This window comes from Leucopleurus acutus (assembly GCF_964270905.1).
Source record: "Leucopleurus acutus genome assembly, chromosome: X".
Classification (NCBI taxonomy): domain Eukaryota; kingdom Metazoa; phylum Chordata; class Mammalia; order Artiodactyla; family Delphinidae; genus Leucopleurus; species Leucopleurus acutus.
In genome coordinates, this window is record NC_139148.1 from 57,017,011 (window position 1) to 57,041,841 (window position 24,831).

The 24,831-nt window shown below is 38.6% G+C and overlaps 1 protein-coding gene across 2 annotated transcripts in view; it reads left to right on the forward strand.

The window, feature by feature from the left end:
• The window catches only part of AR (androgen receptor), a gene marked incomplete at both ends in the record, with an annotated part of 166,016 nt that overhangs the window by 116,847 nt on the left and 24,338 nt on the right, over window positions 1-24,831 (forward strand). The window contains 2 exons of one of the 2 annotated variants that reach the window (XM_082864785.1): window positions 16,431-16,547; window positions 19,924-19,985. In XM_082864785.1, coding sequence (XP_082720911.1) covers window positions 16,431-16,547; window positions 19,924-19,985 — 179 coding nt within the window. Of the gene's footprint in view, window positions 1-16,430; window positions 16,548-19,923; window positions 19,986-24,831 lie in introns of those variants that run through there. The other variant, XM_082864784.1, reaches the window with a different exon arrangement.

A 24,831-nucleotide genomic window follows, 5' to 3' on the forward strand; every position in this document is an offset into this window, starting at 1 on the left:
GGAAGAATAAAGCAACATTTTCAGCACATTATGCTTTATTATTTCAAGAAAGGTAAAAATGCAACTGAAACGCAAAAAAAAAAAAAAAAAGATTTGTGCAGTGTATGGAGAAGGTACTGTGACTGATCAAATGTGTCAAAAGTGGTTTGTGAAGTTTCGTGCTAGGGATTTCTTGCTGGACGATGCTGCATCGTCGGGTAGACCAGTTGAAGTTGATAGTGACTGAATCAAGACATTAATTAAGAAAAATCAATGTTATACCATGTGGGAGATAGCCAACATACTCAAAATATCCAAATCAAGTGTTGAAAATAATTTGCACCAGCTTGGTTATGTTCATCGCTTTGATGTTTGGGTTCCACATAAGTTAAGCACAAAAAAACCTTCTTGACCGTATTTCCACATGTGATTCTCTACTGAAACGTAATGAAAACATGCCATTTTTAAAACAAATTGTGACAAGTGGTGAAAAGTGGACAATGTACAACAATGTGGAACAGAAGAGACCATGGGCCAAGCAAAATGAACCACCACCAACCACACCAAAGGCTTGCCTTCATCCAAAGAAGGTGATGTTGTGTATATGGTGGGATTAGAAGGGAGTCCTCTACTTGAGTTCCTTTCAAAAACCAAACTATTAATACCAACAAGTACTACTCCCAGTTAGACCAACTGAAAGTGGCACTCGATGAAAAGCGTCCAGAATTAGTCAACAGAAAATGCATAATCTTCCATCAGGATAATGCAAGACCGCATGTTTCTTTGATGACCAGGCAAAAACTGTTACAGCTTGCCTGGGAAGTTCTGATCCATCCTCTGTATTCACCAGACATTGCACCTTCAGATTTCCATTTATTTCCGTTTTACAAAATTCTCTTAATGGAAAAAATTTCAATTCCCTGGAAGACTATAAAAGGTAACTGAACAGTTCTTTGCTCAAAAATATAAAAAGTTTTGGGAAGATAGAATTATGAAATTACCTGAAAAATGGCAGTAGGTAGTGGAACAAAAAGATGCATATGCTGTTCAATAAAATTCTTGGTAAAAATGAAAAATGTGTCTTTTATTTTTACTTAAAATCCGAAGTCACATTTTGGCCAACCCAATATATGACAGGAAAAGACGTTATCTTTATGGCAAATGGATGGTATGGGTGGACCTTTCTTGATGGATGTAGTCTCACCACCTTCTTATTCTCTGATGGCTGGAAAGTAAAGCCCAGGAGTGCTTTAAGTAAGCAGTCAGTATTCTTTCTAATACCCCGCTAGCCTCCACATGTCATTTTTCTGGCCATGACTGTTGGTCAGTTCTAGCAACTGGTCTTTCAGGTAGTAATCACCAAAATGCAGGCCATAGTAGAGGTTGGGGAAAGGAACAGTCAAACCCATTTGGCTGTCTTAAGGAAGTTGTAAAAAGAAAAACTTTGTTTTTAGTAGAAAGGAAAAGAAAAAGTGTATGGAGTCAATGTGTTTGGTCAAGACTAATTGAATATCTTAGTTTTTGATGAGCCACAAGTCATTAATTTCACAGTTTGTTTTATCCATCAATGTTGGCTCTTTCCAACCTCCATGCCTTTTCAAATACATCATTTCCTCTGCCTGGAATGCTCTACCTGTGCTTTGTTTACATAGTAAAATTCTGTGTTTCCATCAAGATTACTGCTGTGAAATGCAACTATTCTTAATTCTTTCATTTTAGGAGTTTAACTTAACATTAGCAAGCTGTTTGCATTTCTTTTACTATACAGCTTATTAGCGTCCCATTATTTTGTCTTCTGATGATGTTATATAACAACTATTACTCTCTTTTGCCCAATTAGTTGTACATATTCTCCTAGGTCCTATTTTTTTTTTAATTTACTCATTTACTCCTCTCTTTTTCTCTTTCTCTTTCAATATTTAGTGAATGCCTATGAGGGCCAGACATTGTGTTAGTTGTTTTGCCCACATTATTTCATTTACATGTCACAGCAGACTTATAAGTCATTATCTCTATTTTACAGTGCACTAAATTGAGGTCTAGAGAAGTCAAGTTACTTGCTCCAAAGTTCCAGCTAGTAAGCAGGGATTTTTGTGGAAATACAATGCCCTATTTTTTTCCCTACTCTATTACACTGGCTCCTTTCTCTATAGTTTCAATTGATTCCTCTATATGTGTCTGAAATCAATCTTTTGGTGCCTTTATGGGGCTAGAGTAAGAAAGGAATTTTGGCTTCTTAGTGCTCAGGGTCCATCACAGTGTGACTCCCTAAGAGGAAGTAACTAAAAATAATCCTTGGAGAAGAGAGACTTGGAGAAGGTGGCTATAAAATAATTGGGATACAAGCTCACATCTTCCCTACTGCAACCAGGAATGCTTCTACCCTCAGTAGGGATGGCAGTGACACCACAGATAATGTTGAGCCCAGTAAGGCAGCACTTGGTGGAGGGTGGTAATGGCTTCTTCAGCTTTTCTTGAAGCTGTCACAGAGCTCGGTAGGTCCTTAGTGAGGCCCAGGATTGAGTTTTTCGTTCTATAAAACTTTTCTTTTCTTTTCCTTTTCTTCTCATATCTTCCTTTTTCTTCTTCTAGTCCTGCCCCCTCCCTTCCCCTTCTACTCCTCTTCCTCTTCCTCTTCTCCTTCTCCTTCTTCTTCATCCCTTCTTCCTCTTGTTTCTCCTCCTCCTCTGCCCCTCCTTCTCCCCCCCCACCTGCGTCATTAATCTTGTCAAGAAGCATGTGTTTTGATAAGGTATACACTATAATCATCTTGATAAGTAGTTTTTGAATTTTTAGTAAATCAAATCAAAATAGCACTCAGAAAGGGAGCATAATGAGGGTATGTTTGAGCTGCAGATTAAATTTCAGTTTTCAAATTTGATCTTAGGTGACCTTATTTTTAGAACTATATAGGAAGAAAAATCTGCGAAATTTTATTAAAGCTCTTTATTGTGGAGTACTTGATAAATAAATAACATTAAGTACACTCCTTGAATGCTGCACAATAAAGATTTCAGCAGTAACTTCAGCCTTGGTCAGTTCTTCCCGCATTCCACGTGATTCCAGGAGAATGCACACCATTCAAACAGCTCTTGTTTACCAAATAGCTAAAATTTGCCAGATTTACATAAGTTATTTTAAATGTCCATGGCTCTGCAAAAGTGGATGATATGATACAGATTTTACAAAGGAGGAAACAGATTCAAAGAGGTTTATGCTGCTTGTCCAAGTTTATGCTATTTACCATAACTAGTAAGTGACATTGCTGGGACTCATAACCCAGTCCCTCTGACTCCTAAGTTCTTGCTTCTGCCACCACACCATACTTCTTTGCTAATTAACAAATAGCTAAGAACAAGTAATAGAAATTTCACAGTCTATGTTATAGTCTTTTAGTCTCTGGAATGAATATTAATTTATTGAGAGATTACTGAATTCTCCTCCTCATGCTCCCCCAACATTTTCTCAACAGAAAGAAATGTCCTCACAGTGAGCCACTGTAGTCAAGCCATGACCTACACCTCCTTGCCTCATTCCATAACTCTCTCATCCTCTTTTGTCTTATTGCTATTTCATCTCCCACTAGATGCAAACTCCTAAAGGGCAAGAGCTATAATTTCTCTTTCTCCTCTACAGACTTCAGCACAGGGCTGGACCATTGGGGTTTTTTTGTTTGTTTTTTGTTGTGTTTTTTTTGTGCGGTATGCGGGCCTCTCACTGTTGTGGCCTCTCCCACTGCGGAGTACAGGCTCCGGACGCGCAGGCTCAGCGGCCATGGCTCACGGGCCCAGCCGCTCCGCGGCATGTGGGATCCTCCCGAACCAGGGCAAGAACCAGTGTCCCCTGCATCGGCAGGCGGACTCTCAACCACTGCGCCACCAGGGAAACCCTGGACCATTGGGTTTTCAGTAGGTATTTGTTAACTAACTTTTTTTTGTCAGTAACAGAAGTACCTTCTCTGGCCATATTAGAAAAGCAGCTTCCTTAATTGCACAGTATGGTGAACAGGAAACACACCTGTTGTGAATGGTGACTCAATAAATTGGGGACTAGGATGTGCTTGGGGACACCCCGTTTTGGTTTCCTCTCTGAAGTATGGAGTTTAACCCCCTTGTTGTATAGATAGGGATGCTGAAGCCTAGAAAGTGTAAATGATTTGTCTCAAGGAAACAGGGAAGCCTAACAGAGCTGTGACTATTTTAAATCTATGTTTAAAGCAGACAATACATGCACATGGTACAAAATTTTTAAATCACAAAAGGTTAAAGAGTGAAAAATAATTCCAGCCCCCCATCCTTCAGGCATGTAGTTCTCTTCTTCAGAGGCAACCAATATTTATTAGTTTCTTGTGTGCCCTTGTATACATAGTATATTCATTAATAGACACATATAGAAAATACATAAAGTTTTCCCCAGACAATTGGTGTTCTGTGCTGTTTTGCATATTTTTTCCCACTTTACTATATATCTTAGAGATTGTTCCACTCAGTTTATACAGAACTGCTTCATTTTTAAATGGCTGAATTGTATGACTCCATCTATTGATGAGCATTTATGTTGTTTCCAGTCTTCTGCTATTATAAACAAAGTTGCAGAGAATGTTCTTGTATATGTGTCATGCCACACATGTGCAAACATGTGCTGGGTCAAAGCATATGTACATTTCAATTTTGAAAGCTTTTGCCAAATTGTCCTCCACAAAGGTTGTAAGACTATGCAAAATTTGTATTTGACAAAATTTATAAATGAAATAGTTACTGTTAATTTTACAAAAGAATGATTGTCTTGACCTTACAGAACTGTTCAATACAGTGTTTCTTTAAATGATCAATCCCCACTGTACACTCAAATGAGAATTCAGTTTAAAGAAATGTGACTTATACACTACTGTTCAGGAACACATCTATTGGGTAAAGCATGTGAAGATGGCAATATGTTTCTAAAATGCAACTGAGGCTACATAAACTGTGCTTCTAATCATATTACCAAACCCCAGAGGTGTGATCAGGTGAAAGTGTGTGGAGAAAAGAACAAGGGGGTCAGACTCAACTAGAAGGGAGTAAAGCTACCACAAGGGCAGGACTGGTGTCGTGCCAATAAACTGGGTTTCTGTCTGCGAGGGGGCAGGGGGCAGCAGGAAGTTTTGATATTTGTACTGTTCACTAATTTCCATGATGTAGATACTCTTATCAGGACCAATTTCAAGCTACCAGTATGACAGCACTGAATGTGAAATTATGAAGATGCTCAGAATTGGTATTTATGAATCACTACAAACCAACTCCAGCACAACACTGCACAAAACCTAAGGGTAGACAGCTGGAGAACATACAATTTGGGTCTGACCAAATGTCAGACGACCTTGGCAGAAGTGAGCTGCCTATTCTTCATAGTGTTTTCCTTGGTGAGGTTGGAGCCTGTACTTCTCCAAGATGGTCTTTCCAAATCCCATCTGAAGAACATTATCTGTTTGGTGCTCCCGACACTATTCATCTGAGTGGACTGAACCTCACTAGTCTCTCGAGAAGCAAAAAAAACAAGGAGTTTTGTAAATTCTCAAGTGCTATTTCAATGTCAAACATTCATCCTGTTATTAACCTGATGTCAGCTGCAGAACTACATAAGCAGTCAACTCACGGGCAAGGTCCAACATCAGCAGTTCTCTCCCCTAGCTGCACATTAGAAACAATAGGGGAGTGTTAAAAAAAGTCATAGTGCCCACCCTTACCCCCAGTCAATTGAATAAAAACTACTGAGAGTGAAACCAAGCATAAGTATTTTGTAAAAGCTTCCCAGATGATTCTGACTTGCAGCCAAGGTTGAGAATTACTGCACTGCACTACCTGGTTCTGCCATCGAATCAACTCTTCCTACCACCTCCCCTCCCTTATCATATGCCAGTCACACTGACCATCTTGCTGTTCCAACAACACACCAAACACATTCATGACTTTAAGGCTTTGTATTTGCTATTACTTCTCTTGAGAATTTTTCCCCCTGACTCTTTGCATGTCTGGTGCTATTATTCAAGTTTCAGCTCAAAACCTCATCCTCAGATAATCTTTCCCCACTCTACCTAAATTTACTCTCCTATTCTATCACAGCACTCTGTATTATTTCTTTCATTATATGTATCACCATCTGAAAATATCTAAATTATTATTTATCACTCATTTATTACTTGTCTGTTTCCACCAAGATCACCCAACTTGAGGGCAAGGACTTTGATTGTATTATTCACTGTTGTTTCCCTGGTTGCCTAGAATAGTGCTTGGAACATAGTAGGTATACACTCAAAGATTGTCCTTTAACCATCAGAGGATAGTTATTAAACATCTTCTATGGTTGAATTCAATGATGTATTCAAATATTTCATTGTGTTAAGGTTTAAACTGCATAGCATTGCATTCAAGGCTATTCGTGACCTAGCCACCATCACACTTGTCAGCCTCACCTTCTACTTGCTGTCCTCTTGAAGCAGGAGGTCTATATGAATTGCAGTAGCTAGGGAACGTGGTCTGGAACTGAACACTGCAGGGTTTTCTTTAACAGAGAAGTGTATTTGTGTGTGTACTGGGGGCAGGAGGCAGAGGATGGAATGTTTGTGGCCAGGGCAGGGGCCAATGAAGAGAGTAGCATAGTCATAAGAAGGTTGCTCTTGGAGGGGAATAGAAGACAAGATAAACTCAGTAACATTATACATAACTCATCTAATGTACTGATATTTTCCCTTTTACAAATCACTTGCACATGCATTCTATATTATTTGTTTTGTATAACTCTAGGATGGAGGTAATGCCATTATTTATATCCTCATTTTTTAGATGAGTAATCAAGGTTCAAGGTTCAAGGCCTTGCCTGAGGCCATTTGGAGCTGGGATTTGACACCTGCTGTTCTTTCTGACTGCCAGTCTAGTACTCTTTACATTTCTATTTTGTGGAGCTTGGGCCAGACTGTGGAAAGTACAGAAAGCCAAGAAAAGGAGTGTGGGCTTGATTCCTGTTCCCCTCAGTAGAGCTAACTATAACATCAAAAGAATCAAAAATGATCATGGGTTTATAACCACTCCCAAGAAGCATTCCTGTTGAGCATTAGCTGAGGGGCCTGGCTCAGGGCCCATCATGGTACTGGGTTAACGGCCATCTGTGTTTCTGGGTGGGTGGGACAGGTGGGGGAATGGTTGCAGCCCTAGAATCACAAGGAGTCAGCTACCTTATAAGTTCTTCTCACAAACGACTTGCCCTGTGGCAGGGCACAGACTGTGTTGTTTAGAGTTTTCTAGCCTGTTCCACAGGCCAAAGAGCAGTATTCTAGGAGAAAAAACAGTACTAGGAATCAATAATGCTTGGGATTGCTTTTCATAGAAGAGAGACCTTGGGTGATTAGGCCAGAGGTTCTAGGCTGCCTCAGCCCCAGAGAAAGTAATGTCCACAGGATACATGGCCCTAAACAGGCCTTGGTCTCCTTCCAGTATATGTAGGTCACTCAGGGAAGAGGCACTTAGCTACTTCTTTCTGTAGGGTACTGTCTTTGTTTTTCAGAGAAAGCCCTTAAAGTCAAGAGATTTGAGATTGGAAAAACAAGATAGGTATGCAGACTGGCTTCAGCCCTCCTAGAGTCACACTCAGGGACTCTGAGACTCCCATCACAAATACTAATGTGAATAGAAGACTTCTGAACCTACCTTCCTTAGTCTGCTACTATTCTCTTAATGCCTAACATATTCCCATCTAGTTATAGATCAGGGGGAAAAGATGAAGAGAGAAGTAGAGGAACTTCCCTGGTGGTCTAGTGGTAAAGAATCCGCCTTCCAATGCAGGGGACATGGGTTTGATCCCGGGACAGGGAACTAAGATCCCACATGCCACAGGACAACTAAGCCCACGTGCCACAACTACTGAGCTCACATGCCTCAATGAGAGAGCCCACCTGCCACAAAGTACAGAGCCCACACACAACTACAGAGCCCATGCACCACAACTAGAGAGAGAAAACCTGCACACCACAAGTAGAGAGAAGCCCATGCGACACAACAAAGAGCCCACACTGTGACAAAAGATCCCACGTGCCATAGCTATGACCCAACACAGCCAAAAAAAGAAAAAGAAAAAAGAAAGAAAGAAAGAAAAAGAGAAGTAGAAATATGGGTCACATAGTGATTCAGTAAGACCACAGGGCTGGTCCTCAGGTCTTCCTCCTTCCTGCTCTATGATCTTTTACTATTCTGTGCTACTTCTTTCTTTGAAATATAGTGTCAGGGTCCATATGAGAAAAGATATCACATTGATAAAGACAAGCATCTATATCACAGGTCACACAGACCTGGCTTCTGATTCTGCTTCTGCCACTTATTAGCTGGTAACTGTAGGTGAGTCATTCAGCATCTCTGAGCCTTATTTTCCTCAACCCTAAATTAAGAATAGTAGCTACCTGGAAGAATTTTGACAAGAATTAAGTGAGTCAGCATCTTTAAAGGCACCTGGAATAGTACCCAAAGCACAGTGGGTTACCTCCTCTCTCCATTGCTTTCTCTAGGAAAGTCAAGGATTACTCTTCCTTGACACTAGGAAGAGGCAATGGGTATATGTAGAAACTACAGGGCAAATAAGTCAGGAGAGAGGCAAATATTCAATAAAATATTTGCTTGGTTTTATAGTGGTTCAGTAGAAAGCATATGGTAGCCTGGATTGAAACTGGGCTATATTCTTTGGTCTCAATAGGCACTCTGTATCTCATGTTTCCTCATAAATTGAGGGTAACGTTCTGTACCCTCCCTACTTTGAAGAAAGGCTCAGCAAGATAATGAATATGAAAATGATTTTGAAGTAATAAAGCAAATGTGCAAAGAACATTGTGGGCAGGAAAGCTGAGTTTTAGTTCCATCACTGTCATTGATGCATTGTTTAACCTTGGTCAAGTCCACTCTGCTTTCTGGATCTCAATTTCCTCACCTGTAAAATAAGAGTGTTGGACTAGATGATCTCTGCAGAGGTCCTTGCCTCTTCTGATATTCAAGGAGTTTATTATTTAAATAATAATAATAGATAAGATCTGTATAATGCTTTATGCTTTATGTTATTTTTACATCTATTATCTTATATGAGAATAGCACTGAACTGCTAGACTGGGGATAGGGAGACATGGATTCTTGTTGCTACTTTGACATTGACTCATAGTATGACCTTAAGCAAGCTTTTTCTATTCTCTGAGTCTAAGTTTCTTAGTCTGTGAAATAGGAGATACTGAGGGTTGAACTAAGTCATGTAGGTCTCTAAACTTTTCCACAAAGCCCTGGGGAGTCCTATAGAGCTTTTCTAAGGTGTACCACAATGATAAAGCTGCAGAGAAGGGGAGAAAAGGAGAGGTCTAGCAGAAGTTCTAAGTTTCCTATGCCTGCTTCAGGCACATTAAGTTTAATTTTTATCTGTTACGTTATATGGGGCCTTTATGTAATGTTTCATTTATTAAAAAGGTTCACCACAAAAGAATAAAATAACTTGAATGGATGTTCTCTAAAGCCTTAAGTTTTAAAAGTGGGATTCAATAACATATGTTGTTTGATAACACCATTGTTGTTTTTTGAATAAAATAGTATATTGTGAATATCCTTCCAAGTTAAAAAATAAGACACTGACTGCAGTGCTCCTTTGCATGAATATAGAATAATTTAATCATTCTCTTAATGTTGGACATTTAAATTTTTCCAATGCAGTCGTCCCTTGGTGTCTGCTGGGGATTGGTTCCAGAAGCCCTGGTTGATGCCAAAATATGTGGATGCTCAAGTTCCTTATATAAAATGGCGTAGTCCACCTGAAACTGTAAAACTCTTAGAAGAAAACAAAGGCAGTACACTCTTTGATATCAGTCCTAGCAATCCTTTTTTGGATCTGTCTCCTCAGGCAAAAGCAACAAAAGCGAAAATAAACAAATGGGACTACATCAAACTAAAATACTTATGCATAGTGAAGGAAACCATCGACAAAACAAAAAGACAACCTACTGAATGGGAGAAGATATTTGCAAATGATATGTCAGATAAGGGGTTGATGTCCAAAATATATAAAGAACTCACACAACCCAACATCACAGAAAAAAAAAAAAAAAAACCCGAACAACCCAAACAATGAGCAGAGGACCTGAATAGACATTTTTCCAAAGAACACATACAGATGGCCAACAGGCACATGAAAAGATGCTCAACGTCACTAATTATCAGAGAAATGCAGATCACTAATTATCAGAGAAATGCAAATCAAAACCACAGTGAGATATCACCTCACACCTGTTAGAATGACTGTCATCAAAAAGACAACAATGGACTATTACTCAGCCATAAAAAGAAATGAAATTGAGTTATTTGTAGTGAGGTGGATGGACCTAGAGTGTCATACAGAGTGAAGTAAGTCAGAAAGAGAAAAACAAATACCATATGCTAACACATATATATGGAAGGTAAAAAAAAAAAAAAAAAAAGAACGGTACTGATGAACCTAATGGCAGCACAGGAATAAAGACATAGACATAGAGAATGGACTTGAGGACACCGAGGGGAGGGGAAAGCTGGCGCAAACTGAGAGTAGCATTGACATATATACACTACCAAATGTACAATAGCTAGTGGGAAGCAGCAGCATAACACAGGGAGATCAGCTCTGTGCTTTGTGACCACCTAGAGGGGCAGGATAGGGAGGGTGAGAGGGAGGATCAAGAGGGAGTGCTTATGGGGATATATGTATGCATATGCCTGAATCACTTTGTTGTACAACAGAAACTAACACAGTATTGTGAAGCAATTATACTCCAATAAAGATCTATTAAAGTAAAAACAAAAAACAAGTGTTGGAGAGGATGTGGAGAAAAGGGACCCCTCATGCACTATTGGTGGAATTGTAAATTGGTGCAGCCATTATGGAAAACAGTATGGATGGTCCTCAAAAAATTAAAAATAGAACTACTATACGATCCAGCAGTTCCACTTCTGGGCATTTATCTGAAGAAAATGAAAACATTAATTCAAAAAGATTATATGTATCCCTATGTTCATTGCAGCATCATTTACAATAGCCAAGATATGGAAGCAACCTAAGTGTCCATCAATAGAAGAATGGATAAAGAAGATGTGGTGTATATATACAGTGGGTATTATACTAAGTGAAATAAGAGACAGAGAAAGATAAATACCATATGATTTCACTTATATGTGGATTTTAAAAAACAAATGAAAAAACAAAACAGACTCATAAATTCAGAGAGCAAACTGGTAGTCACCAGAGGGGAGGAGGGTGAGGGGTTAGGAGAAATAGGTGAAGGGAATTAAGAGATAAAAGCTTCCAATTATAAAATAAGTCACAGGGCTGTGATGTACAGCATAGAGAATATAATCAATAATATTGTAATAACTTTGTATGATTTACTAGGTTACTAGGCTTATCATGCTGATAAAATCCTAAAGTATATAAACGTCAAATCGCTATGTTGTACAACTGAAACTAATATAATTCTGTATGTCACTATAGTGCAATGAAAAAGAGAAAAAAACTATGAATAACAAATAAATAAATAATAAAAATAAACTGGCATAATAGAATGAATACAGTTGAAATTTCGATCCATGGTTGGTTGAATCCACGGATGTGAAACACATGACTATGAAGGGCTGACTGCATTCCCTGTTTAAATAATGCTACACTGAACTACTTTCTTGTGCTTAACTTATTATCTTCTTATAAAACATTCCAAAAGTGGAATTACTGGTTGAAGTTTATGTGAATTTAATTTTTTTAGATATATGGCAAAATTGCTCTCTAAAAAGTTTACACACCCACTAACAATACCTTTTCACCAGTAATTAGTACTAAATTTTTACTAGTCTTCCTTGTGAAAATGATATCGTATTTAAATTGTATTTCTATAATTATTAATACAATTGAAATTGCACAAATTTCATATGCTTACTGATCTTTTGTGGTTCTTCTTTTAATTGCCTGTTCATGTCTGTTGCCCATCTTTCTGTTGTATTGTTCATTGTTATATGTCAAGGAAATTGACCACGGCTTTTACATACTTGATACTGATATGTATTTTTTAGTTCATGATTGTCTTTAAATTCTATTATTATGTTTGTTTCACATAAGAAAGTTTAAGTTTTTTCTAGTCAAGTGTCAGAATTTTTGCTTATGTATTCTTTATTGTCATGTTTTAAAAATCCCTTTTGGACCTTCAAAAATTAAAAAATGTTCACCTACAATATTTCAATATCTAACAATATTTCAATAATTCCTTTTTGTTTTTTTTATTGACATATTTAATCCATCTGGAATTTATTTTGGTTTCAACTAGTAATTTAACTTTATTATCTTTTCCAAATGAATAATGAGTTGTTCTGACACCATTTAATGAATAAATCATCCTTTCTTTACTGATTTAGAATGACATATTACATGTGCAGAGTCTGTTTTTGGCTTTTCTGGTCTCTTGCACTGATAGGTCTATGCTGAGTCAATACCAAACTGTTGTAATTATTATGGCATTATAATACTTTAAATGTCTAGTAGGAAAAGTCTCATTACTCTTCTTTTTCAAAAATATCTTGGCAATATCACACATTTTATTCCTTTAGATAAACTTTGGGATAATGTTGCCAAAATTTTGTTTGGATTGGTTTAAATTTATAGATTTGACTGGGGAAAATACTTGACATCCTTGCAGTATTGCATCTTCCCATCCAGAAACACTGTACATCTTTCCATTTAATTCCGATCTTTTTTTACATACCTCAATAAAGGTGTTTTGTTTTGTTTTGTTTTTAGTTTTGTTTATATAGGCCCTACACTAACACTCTCTTTATGAAGCATGAGAAGTCCTACTTCTTCAGTCTTCTCTATAGGTTCATAATAAAGATGATGACTTGACCCTCTTCTCATTTGCATGATGTGTTGCCACAGATGGTGGGTAACTCCCCTACTTTACCTCCTCAGCTCCAAATAGGATTTTTCACAATGAACAAATTGAAAAAAACCTAATCAGACGTTGATCTCAGCTCATACTGCATGGAAGCACCAAAGGGGCTGACAGAAAACAATAGAAATGGGGAGTCTCTGGAGAAAATATCTGAAGCCTGTCCTGTGACCTTTGTTTCTGCTGGAGCTTTGAATCAGACTTAAGGTTTATGATGGAAGAATAGGACCCATGAAGAAAAATGCAGAACACTATCAGGCAGTCAAGAATTTCAGAGCCAGCTGGCATGCAGAGGGCCTCATATCAGTTCATTATGTGACCATTCACAGGGATAAAGTGTTTGAGCTGTTCTAATAAGAGAGTTATCAAGTATTTAAATGTGCGATCTGTTTGTAGTTCTAGAGTTTGGACTTACCTCCTTCAGCATGTGAGAGGGGTTTTTATATTTTGCCAGAGTTTTCACAATGACATTTTTTGTGAGACTGATTATAGGTTGTTGATAAAATTTTGCTGTTGGAGGTCAACAGTGTCAAAGAGCCAGGTGTAATGTTTGTAGAATCTGAGGAGGAGAAGAAGATGGTTTGTAGTTTGTGTTCTCTATGTTAATTATTCAGTCACCTTGGCTACAGCATGGGAACAGAGGACCTTCTAGGACCATCTTGGAGCAGGCCCAGATCCCATTTACACAGTTCTTTTGTCAACTGAGAAGGCCATACACTTACTAGATAATAAACAAAGATACTTAACATCCTCAGAGTGCTCAGTCTTGAGACTACACCCACCCACAACATGTCTCCTTTGGATGCATTTACTAGATCTTGTGCTGGCTCTACCAATTTCCTGTGATTTGGGGCATGTCATTTCAATACCTTGAGGCCATTTTCATAACTGAAGAGTCAAGCAGTACTTTGGGACATTTTATTAGAAGGCTTTTAAAGTCCTTTACAGATCAAAGATTATCTATTTTTAATAATATATAATTATTATATATTATTACCAATGGGTCAAAGCTACAAGGAGACAGACACTGAGTTTCCTGGAAGTAAGAGCCTCATAACAGAGTCCAGAAATGAAGTGGGCTGCAATTCAAGAAAAGGTGGGGCAGGGATGCTATAGAGGGGATTCAAGCTTTTTATGGAGAAGTAGGGGTGGTGTGACCAGTGTTTAAAATTCTTTCCAATATGTAAGATTCATAGCCTTATGGACTATGATATGGAACAAATAAACTGTGTGGTGCCATGCAGGTCAATTTCATTTTAATGAGCATCATTTTCTTCAGCTGTATAATGCGGTATATAGTAATCCCTGTTATACTTAATTTGTACAAGATTCTTATTAACTTTTGTAAGCTAATCAAATGGGATGGATTTTTATTTTATTATGTTTTATATTAGGTTTTAATTTATTATTACTTTATGTTATTATATGTTATTTATAATACATAAATAAATAGGTATTATATAGTAGAGTGTAAATGTAACCTTTATATGCACTAGGAAACCAAAAATTCATGTGACTCCCTTTACTGGCATATTCACTTTATTGCAGTAGTCTGGAACCACACCCACAATATGTCTGAGGTCTGCCTGTAGTCTTGAGGTTTGCAGCAGCACTGATACTGTGGGGGTGTCCCAGGTCTAGAATACCCACAGCACTGGAAATGAACCCACTGGAATTTGGTACAGGGCCTGCCTTCTAGGAGTTGACACCTAAAGGCTATATGACAATCATCAAAGCACCATCCATTCTGTGCACATATTACAGTCCTCAGTTTGCAGCAGAAAGAAGCTGTTAGCAAATTATGTGTTCTATTTATACAAGTAAAATCCTGCAGTATGGTAGAAAGGGTATTGGCCTAGAGGCCTTAGTTTTTTCATTGTTGAGTGAAAGTGATGACAGTACCTACCTCAAAGCATTGCCAAGGCGATTTATTTAAATAGCATATGTAAACCCCCTCACACAGGCTTTGTTCATAGTAAGTGCCTATTAAATGGTAGTTTTTCTTCCTTAAGGTGCCTCCAATTCAGTGTTCTTCAGGCAAGTCACCTCCCCAGAACTCATCCTTGGAATGAAAGTGTTGTCCTGGGGTGATTTTTAATAGTTCCTTCAAGCCCAGCATTTCAGAGTCCTTTGACAAAGGGAAGAGAAAGAGGGAGGGAGGGAGGGAAGGAAAAAGAAAAGGGGAGAGGAAGGAAAAGAAAATTTTGCTAACCTGGTTACAATGAATCTCCTACAAAAAATAACCTACTACAATAGATGTGACTGTAATGTAAATTTTAGACTGAGTGAAGAGAGAGGAAAGCTGAGCTATAGCTAAATTTGTGGGCTTTTTCCCCGATATCAAATAGCAATTGTGCTTCATTTTTTATTCCTTTTCTCTACCACAAACATTCTTACTCTGCCAAAAGAAGCCTCCTTAAAATCTCAGTCTATCCCATAAAGTAAAGCACAGAAGTAAATGAGAGAAAAAATACCAAGGACTTGGAGAAAGAAAGGGGTGCGATGAAGGGATGCACAGGCTCAGTCTGGGGGGCAGGGCCACAAGTGTAAGTTCTGCATGTTTCAGAGCAGCAGGGTATGTATCGCTGTCTATTTCTGCTGGTGACCCTATGTGCCTCTGGATCTCTCTGTTCCACTTGAGTATTCATTCAGTCAGTGTTTATTGAAGGCCCACTGTGTGCCAGGCCTGTGCGAGGAGCAAGGAGACAAAGTATTGAGTGAAATATGTGTTTCTGAGTGGACCTCCATGTTTTTCTTTGAACAGCTATAATCCTAAGGATTTCTGAGTCTGAGAATGTGTGTGGTGTGTTTGTGTGTGTATATTTCTGTGTATCTCTCACAACTTCACATGTGCATGACAGTGATTGTTTTTCTTCTGCTATCTTCAGAGGACTTCCTTTCATTTGCTGTGTTCACTTTGCAAAGAGTGGACTTTATCAGTTTGATTTTTACAACCTGAAGGATTGAGGGTATGATCACTAATATTTTAAAAACAATTAAAAATCACATGGAGTTCTCTTTTATAGAAGGCTTAATTGTATTATGAAAAATAAGCATGTTATTAGCTCAAGTATGATCCTATGATGATTACAGAAGTCAGGAGAAGGGAATATTGCCTGAGCCCAAGTCTCTGCTATGCCATGCTAAAGGAGTGACAATTTCCACCTTATTTTCTCATGGACATTATTGACTTTTAGTAAAGAGCATCTTATTTAAAAAGCCAGTACGTAATCCTAATAAAGGAGTATCAGCAGGACCTGAATTGTTCATCCCTTTGAAAAACACCTATGAAAACCAAACAATATAGCATTGAATTAAGCCATCCTGGTTTAATAGTTAGAGTCTTTGTGATCAAATTGTATGGGACCATTTTCTATCCACTTCTCTCATTGGGCAGGGTATATCGTCACACCTTTTCTGCCTAGAAATACTTTCCAAAGAGACTCTGGCAACACATTAACAGGACTGTCTACTCTTATATTTGTTCTCCCAGGAAAACAGAAGTACCTGTGTGCCAGCAGAAATGATTGCACCATCGATAAATTCCGAAGGAAAAATTGTCCATCTTGTCGCCTCCGGAAATGCTATGAAGCAGGGATGACTCTGGGAGGTACAATATTTTTCTTCCTCTTTCTCCTTCTTCCTTTCCCTCCCTCATTCTCTTATTCTCTCTTTAAACCAGATTTTCCTCTTTGATGCTTCCATGGAGGCCAGCCATGCTCTAGATACAGGCTGACCCCTTCATATCCTATGTGGCCATCAGCCAGCTGGTGCTTTTCTTTATCTTTAACCATGCCACACCGCACTGTGGGGCTCAGCATAGGAGCAGGAGTTGTGAAGCAGGGATCAGGACCCATCAGAGGGTGAGTGAGTGTGGACTTGACTATGAAGGGTTCCCCAGGGGACATAATGGTACTGACCTTCTGTTGTTAAATGGTAGCTAGGATGAGAGAACTAAAGAATCCAGAACAGTCACAGGTGCAGGATGACCCAGGCACAGGCTGGCCCTGAAAACCCAGGAATATCCCTCAGTTAGCTGCTGCCTGTGTTGTGGAGTTGGCCACCTGGAATGAGAAGCTGCTTTTCTTTGGAGCCTATGACTAGGCTGCCAAGCAGAGCCAATTTCCTATCCCACATCTCCCAGGGATGAGCAGGCCTTTTAATCATTTCATTTTGTTTGCAAATCTATTGACCATTTCCAAAAGCATTTTTTTTAGTAGCAGAGTAACTTGACAGAACAAAGATACAGCTCTTTCAAGGGTAATCCCCCATCGTAATGCTCTCTGTCCTTTATTCTATGTCTACCATAATTGTTGTCACTAGTACAGAAAGGTTTGGCTGACACTTACATTTTCTCCCTTCAAATTCCTCATTTCTTCATGTTTATATCTACTCAGTGCCAGGGTCCTCTCTACTGCCTGCTGCTTCCAAAAACATGCACCTTTCATGAGAAAAACTAGCTTATTATTCTACTTTGATTTGGAAATTTGAAGAAAGGCAAACCTGTTTCTGAACACCTGAAACTGTAGCCTCATACCTGATTACTTATTATCAGCCTGGAAAACCCAAGTTCCTATAATTCTGCCCTCTCACCTCCCCTTCTCAAGGCTGATTTAGAGTACTTGTTTATCATTGGCTTCCTGCAAGGTGCTTAATACCTTGTCTGCCTATGTGCATATTTACAGAAACCAACATGGTTGTTTTCTAACCATGTGTGGGTCTTCATGTGGGTAACTGTGTCCTCCCCTCCTCACAGGCTAGTGATAGTCTTTAAACAGACCAAAGTACTAAAAATGAATTGACGCAGATTCAGCTTGAGACAGCCTCTCAAGTAGTGTCTAGTACTCCTAGACATCGCAGCCAGATGCTCTGTGAGTGGTTTTCCAGGCAACCACATCAAATGAGATTCAAATAATATAAGAAAAGTCAACTTTGTTCTTCTTTGCTTGGCTTACTACAGAAAAATCCTATAATTGTGGTCTACAGTGGGGAGGAAGAAACAGGACTGGGTGTGGAGGGAGAGGGCAGAAAGATAGCCAGGAAAGTTGACAAAGGGGTTGACAAGATGAAGTGTTCTCCATATGAATGTTGTCACAACATTCATGGTGGGGGGTCACCCCATGGTGAGGGTTCTGATACTTTCGACTCTCAATTATTTAGCCCTCTGTGAATTATGTATAAGATATGGGGGCTCCTAGATATGGAAAACTTTTGCTTAGTTTTCCATCTGCTGATATGAATTGCAAGCCGCTTTGACACAGGTAAAGTTTAATGGTAACAAAAGTCCTCATAACATTTGGGCCCAAATCATAAAATTAGTTTCATGTATCAGCTAACATCCTCTGTTATAAAGCAGACTGTGACATGATTACAGTGAATCTCTTTTGAAAAGAAGTTTGTGTATAACAATTTCACTATGCCATATAGCAGTCCGACATAAATCTGTAAATTAATTTCTTGAAGAGAGTGGTAAAGTAAGTTTTCAGATTGATTTATTAAAGTGTTCAAATTTGAATGGGCTTGGTCAATACAATGAAAAGAAGCTGAGAAGTGCTGTGGCTGGCTTTGGTTCCAGTTCCCTTTTTACATTTACTGAGTGTCTGCTATGTACAAGGTACCATGCTAGGCAATAGAGCTTCAGGCAGGCAAACTTCCAGAAATGTCCAAAAACTACAAGGATTCTTGATGTCCTGTAAATGATCTTGCCTTTGGAGTCAGGCAGACCTAGGTTAAAGGCCCAGCTCCATTATTCACTGTGCCCCTTCTAAGCTTCAATTTCTTCATCTGTAATTTAGACATACCATTCTTACAGAGCTATGATAGGGTCAGATGACATGATGAATGTGAACATGCTTGGTAAATGACAAAGTGCTAGACAAATGTGAGGACTTATTATAATAGTAAGGTCACTGGTAATTTAGCTGGTAAGGCTCTACACAGCACTTCCCAGTTGGCTTTAATCCTGAGTTACTTAGCATGCCCTATAATATGTAATAGCTCCAACAGGCAGACCATCACCAGAAATCATCTCAAAACAAAAGTACCATCAAGATCCTACTTGGAAGCTGATTCTAGTAATTAAGGGAATCATATATTATGTTCAAGTACCACATCAGTAAAAACCCAAATGTTTACCCTCTTAGACACCATTGTTTGAGAAACAAACCTTTCCATTTTGCTAAACTTATCTTCACATTCCTTGCTTCCCTGCTGCAAACCCTTCCCAGTTTATTGTTAACTTGCAAATTCAGTGTATACTATACCTTTACTCAAACAATGGAAAAAAGAAAGCAAGCATCAATACAGTGATCCTTCTGAATATATTGGTAATAGACATCCTTTTTCACAAGATGTGGGTTTAGCATCAACATTTTGATCACCTTGAAGGAGATTTTGGATAATTTTGTTTCATTTTTCCCATCACTCAATTTAAAATTGTATACTATCTTCCAAAACGGCAACTAAGAATGTAGCTTTGGTCAAATCCCTTCTCCCATCTGAGGCTCATTTTTCTCATCATAAAAACGAGGTAGTGGGCTTCACCAAGGACCTTTTAGGCACTACCATTTTGTGATTCTATGTCTAAAGTCACAGAGAAAGGATTGTAGATGTATCAGCCCTTTTTTGGATTGTCTATTCACTGTTCCAGAGGTATAGATTAGTCTAGACTTGAGTGCATTGACTTGCATAGTAATTTTAGCTACCTCAAGTCACACCTAAATAAGATCTATCATGTATCTAGACTGTATGGATAAGTTATTGATGGAGTAGAGGGCAGAAGGACTGTCTTTATATCTTAGAGAAGCTGGCACTCTGCAGCTGATGGCTGCTTGGTCTTGATGCCTCAAGGTCTCTAATTTGGCTTTCTCTTTAGTGTTCCCTCTATGTTTGGTGATGGAATCTCCTCAGCTCAGAGATACTTAAAACACATACCCTTTTCCTTTTTGCTTCTAGGCCTATCTACCTGTTGATTCTTGTTATCTTAGCAGCTCTTGGTGTTTCTGAAAGGATCCTGGAGGTGGTTGGATTCTCAGAGTGGTTTCCTTAAAGCCTACCTTCAGGCTCTCAACTGCCCATCTACAACAAGGATAGACCTTTCTTTGAACATGGTTCATTTCTGGCTGCTTTTGAAAAACCACATGTTGCTAATTGCTTCAATAATCTAACCTCCTTGCCTACATTTTGTTTAAGAAATTTTTTAAAAATATAAATGTCCAAAGAAGCACCTTCTCCCTGATGAATTAACTGCTGCTTTTTCACAGTTCATAATTAGAATAAATATACAGCCATTTCTTACTTTTCTTTGCACTTCTCAAGGATATACTCCCAGTTTCTAAGATGGAATAAGAAGGAAAGAATTACCTTTACCCGCCATGTTCTTCCCTGACCATTCCTTCCTTCTCATTTTCTCTCCTATTCCTCCCTAAACATTATTTCTTTCTGTGTTATGCAACTTTTGAGTTCTCAACCTTTAATAAATGGCTTTGGCCCCTGCCTACTCCCTCCTCTCCTGAAACATGGAAAATGGTAGGCCTTTTAGGAATTTCAGGTAACAGCCAAACCCCAGAAGAGGAGAAGAAACATGGAGCCCCAGAGCATGTGAGAATCTGAGGTGTGCAGCATTTTCTTCAGAGGTTACTCTAGCATATTTGAGAAGTCTTGTTCTTACTAGGAGGCTGAACTCCACATCTGAGACTCAAAACTGTTAACAGATCTGTAGGTTTTAACAACCTCCATGATTCTCTAGTTGAGAGGATGGCCTGGTCTGATGTTGCCATGGACACTATGAACATCCTTGTCATTTCCAGTGTTGAAGAGAGCCTTGACGTCAGCTCTTTCATCTTTCCCCATGCTCACGAGCAGCCCACCATTGTTACTTCTGGATCACATGCCCTGGATGCAAGAGAGTGATTCCAATGCTGAAATACCATTTCATGGCTTGGTTCTTCAGCAGAAAAGTTTCACAACATTTATTCATCCATCAAACTATCCATTCATCTTTCCAACCAGCCAACTAGCTATCCCTTTCATCTTTCCATCCATTCACTCATATATTTATCCCTTTAACACATATTAATTGAGTGCCAACTATGTGCCAGCTTCTGTGGTAGGCATTTTGGGGGAACATAGGTGAATGAGATACAATCCCTGCCTTCAGAAAGTTAAACAAGGGGAGACAGACCGTGATAACTAATACACCTTAACTTTAAAGGCTAAATAGGAAATGAAGAAGCTGGGAAGAAGTTTAATGAGGTAGAGGGAAAGGACATTCAAGGCAAAGGGCACAGTTTGAATAAAGGCAGAAAGACATTTAAAAAATTCATTGAGGTTTTGAGGAATAGCACAAGTAGTTTAATATGGCCAGATCTGGAGAAAGGGGGAAGGCAAGCTGAAACCACACTGAAAATGTACTTGGTTATTATGCTAAAAGGTTTGAACTTCAGGCAGTTGAAGAGCTATGACACGGAATAGACATGTTCACATACCATTTTGTTTATTTGCATGCTTGTTTTTTAAGAGAATTAGCGATGACATGAATGCTGTATAGATGAGGGCTTAAATTTTATAAAAAGAGATAGTATGCTAGGTAGAGAGAGAGAAAGAAATTTCTAGCATCCATTTCATTAAACACCTAGGATTATAGCCTTGGTTCCTGGGGTTAGTTGCCTCTGCTTGGATTGATACCTGTAAGTGCTGACCATGTGCATAAGTCCTTCCCTTATACAAGTCTGCTGCCTTGATCTGGGCCAGTGCTTCTCAGTATGGGTTCTGAGAAAAATAGTTCTGTGACATGATACATGAAAAATTATTTTTATGGTTAAATAAGTTAGGAAAACTTGCATATTATGGTCTTGATCAGGAAGATTTACAGTGCATGTTAGCATATCACAGACCTTGTCAAGTATTGCAAGAAAGTAACCTGAGGAGCTTGGTAATTCAGGATTCCCAAATTTAACTCAAGCACAGAAACCTGTTTTCACATAGTACCTGTTAATATCCTATAAAACCACTGTTTTCTGGAATGTACTTTGGAAAACTTGGTTATAGATAAATACTCTATCCTATAAGTAGGCAATACCCCAAGCCCAGGTCATCCATTTTATAGATGTGTATACCTACATGTATATTGCTCACAAGGAGAATCAATTAAGAATGACTTCATGACCAAGAGCAGACCATCTTCACCACATCTCAACTGTATGCACCAGAAGCTACTAAAACCACTAAAGTAAACCATGTTGGGTCTGTAGTATTATTGTCGTACACAAAGGATAGGATATAATTCAGGCCCAAGTTATCTAATAGCCACAGGTACATATTCCTGACCCAAGGAGCATGCTAGATACATAATTTCTGAGAAATATAATGACTTCTAGCATCATGCAAAGTGATCACTAAATATTTTGGCTATCTAGACATTCTACCCTAAAGTTTAAGAGTCCTTTTGTGTACTCTCTGACTAGCATTCCAACATCCACACAGAACCTCATCTTGGTGCTACCACATACACTCATTGCTCATGTAGGAGGCCTAGAAATCACAGATTTTAAGAATTTGTGTCCCACTGCCCACACAATGATTGAATCCCCTCTAAACCCTGTTCAGCAAGCAGCAGAGTATCATAAAGAATCAACAATGTGAAACTCAGTTAATGGAATTTCCTCCCTTCTACTTGGACTCTGTAGATTAGAGCCCAAAAAGTCTCTAGGTTGAAGATGTAAGCAGTAAGTCTCAATTCTAAGAAGTGCTACTCCCCACACAAATTTCTTAGATACTTGTGTGCTCTTACAGATCAGCATAACTGAGGCATGCACAGAGGAGCAGAATTGCCCTATAAATTTTGACACCAACCTGTACATGTGGCTCAGCACTTACAGTTTCTGGTTTTGTTTTGCTTTTTTTTTTTCTTTTGGTTTTGTGTTTTAAGAGGTCCTGTGTATAGTGGAAATAGCATGGTGGACTAGGATACATACAGGCCTTGTTTCTAGTCCTGGCTCTGGCACTTAGTATCTTGATGACCTTGGATAAATCATTAGATCGCTCTGAGCCTCAGTTTCTCTGACTCAGTTTTCCAACTACACTATGGGAATAATAAAATTTTCCTTACAGAATGGTGGTAAATTTGTAAAGAAACTGGTACATAGTAGGCACACAATAAATATCACTGTATCTCCCTTTTTGGATGAAAATTGGTCTGTGCGCTCCCAGTCACTAATGGAGCCTGTTCTTTCTGATATAAGAGTGTGGATTATGGTACTGGTTCCTTGGTTCCCTGGTCTCTGAATTTCCCCTAAATTAACCCTTGCAATCTGTCCTCCAGGGTCAATATTGCCATCCTCCAATTGGTTACATATATATTTGGTGACATTGGAGAGAAAAAGGTATACTTCTCTCTAACTGTAGTTCTCAAGTGAACTTGTATATGGAGAGATGAGAGACCGTATCTCTTATTTCCTCCAAACCAAATTATTTGGTACAGCACATATATGCTGTAGTCTGTCTCTGAATATTTGTTTTTAGAGAACTATGGTAGAGGTAAATAATTTTCTCTGATCATCAAAATTGATGATACCACATATCTGGTTCTTGAATAAGTATCTAACTTATAAAATTTCCACTTAAAATCCTTGAGTTTTTAAAGTGTAATAGCAGCAGAAAGATTTTATTGTTGTTTACTTTCGCTGTGAGTGCTCCAGATTCCCTGAGGTGCTTTTGAGAGAGTAAAATGATGTCACAGGCAATGTTTTTTGAAAGTAGTATGCAGAAAGCTAAGAGTACACAGCCCACAATAGGTCATATATACAAAGGCAAGTATTTTCCAAATATAAAAATTCAGAAAAAAAGTTTCATATGAACTGATAACATAATGGTTTGTATGAAAACATTTTACTTTTGATTTAAGAAGAGTGCCACTTGTAGTTACAAATTGGAGAATGTATTCCTTAGATCAACAAAAGTGTTTAGAATATTTTCCTATTGTCCTGAACTTATACATAGACAATTTACCTGAGAAAGATGCTTTTTTAGAGATTTTTGTACATCCTTTGGGATCATGTTTGTATGAAGTAGAACTAAGGGGGAAATACACAACCACCCAGAAACCAGTAGAGCCTTCAAATTATCTATTATTGATAATATTTCCATGGCAACAGATATCTAGGAAGTAAACTGCAAATGGCATCACTACTTTAGATCACCTCGTTTGGAATCAAGTTCCATTCTCTTCAGTCCATTTAATTCTTGCTACACTTTTTAGATCTCTTAACCCAGGCATAGAAATGTATTTCTTTCTCCTGTTTAATACCCCATTGGACCAGTGGTTCTGTGGCTGAAGTGAAAATTGATTGTTGAGGGACATTTCAGACTTCTAGCAGTCAGCACTTAAAACAATGTAAGCACCAATCCTGAAGAAATCACCTGCAGAAAACTTGGACTGACATTTGGAACTAAAAAGAAAATCTGGATCTTGACCAAGACAGAAGGTCACCAGCCTGGGCCTGCACAGTGTGGTGTATCATGTTGGCCACAGTGAAACTGGAAGAGAATGAGGACTCTCACCAGGGTGGAAAATGAGGCATGGAAGCTTTGATTAGTGAGCTGTTAGGCACACAGACATTAATTTCGAAGCATTCCCATCTCCAAGCTGAGTAATAATGTTTGTAATATTATGGGATTGTTTGGCAGCTGCAAGAAATTCAGAAAACTGAATAAGGAGTCTTTGTTGGCCTCTGAGTGGCTATAATGAGACCTTTAAATTTCACCTCCCTTCCCTTCCTCCACATCCTCTCTGCCCAACCACCACCACCACTTAATTCTTGCCCGCTACGTAGCAAGAGGCACATAACAAACACATATATAAGCTCTTTAGTATATTCGTCAATAAAGCAGAAAAG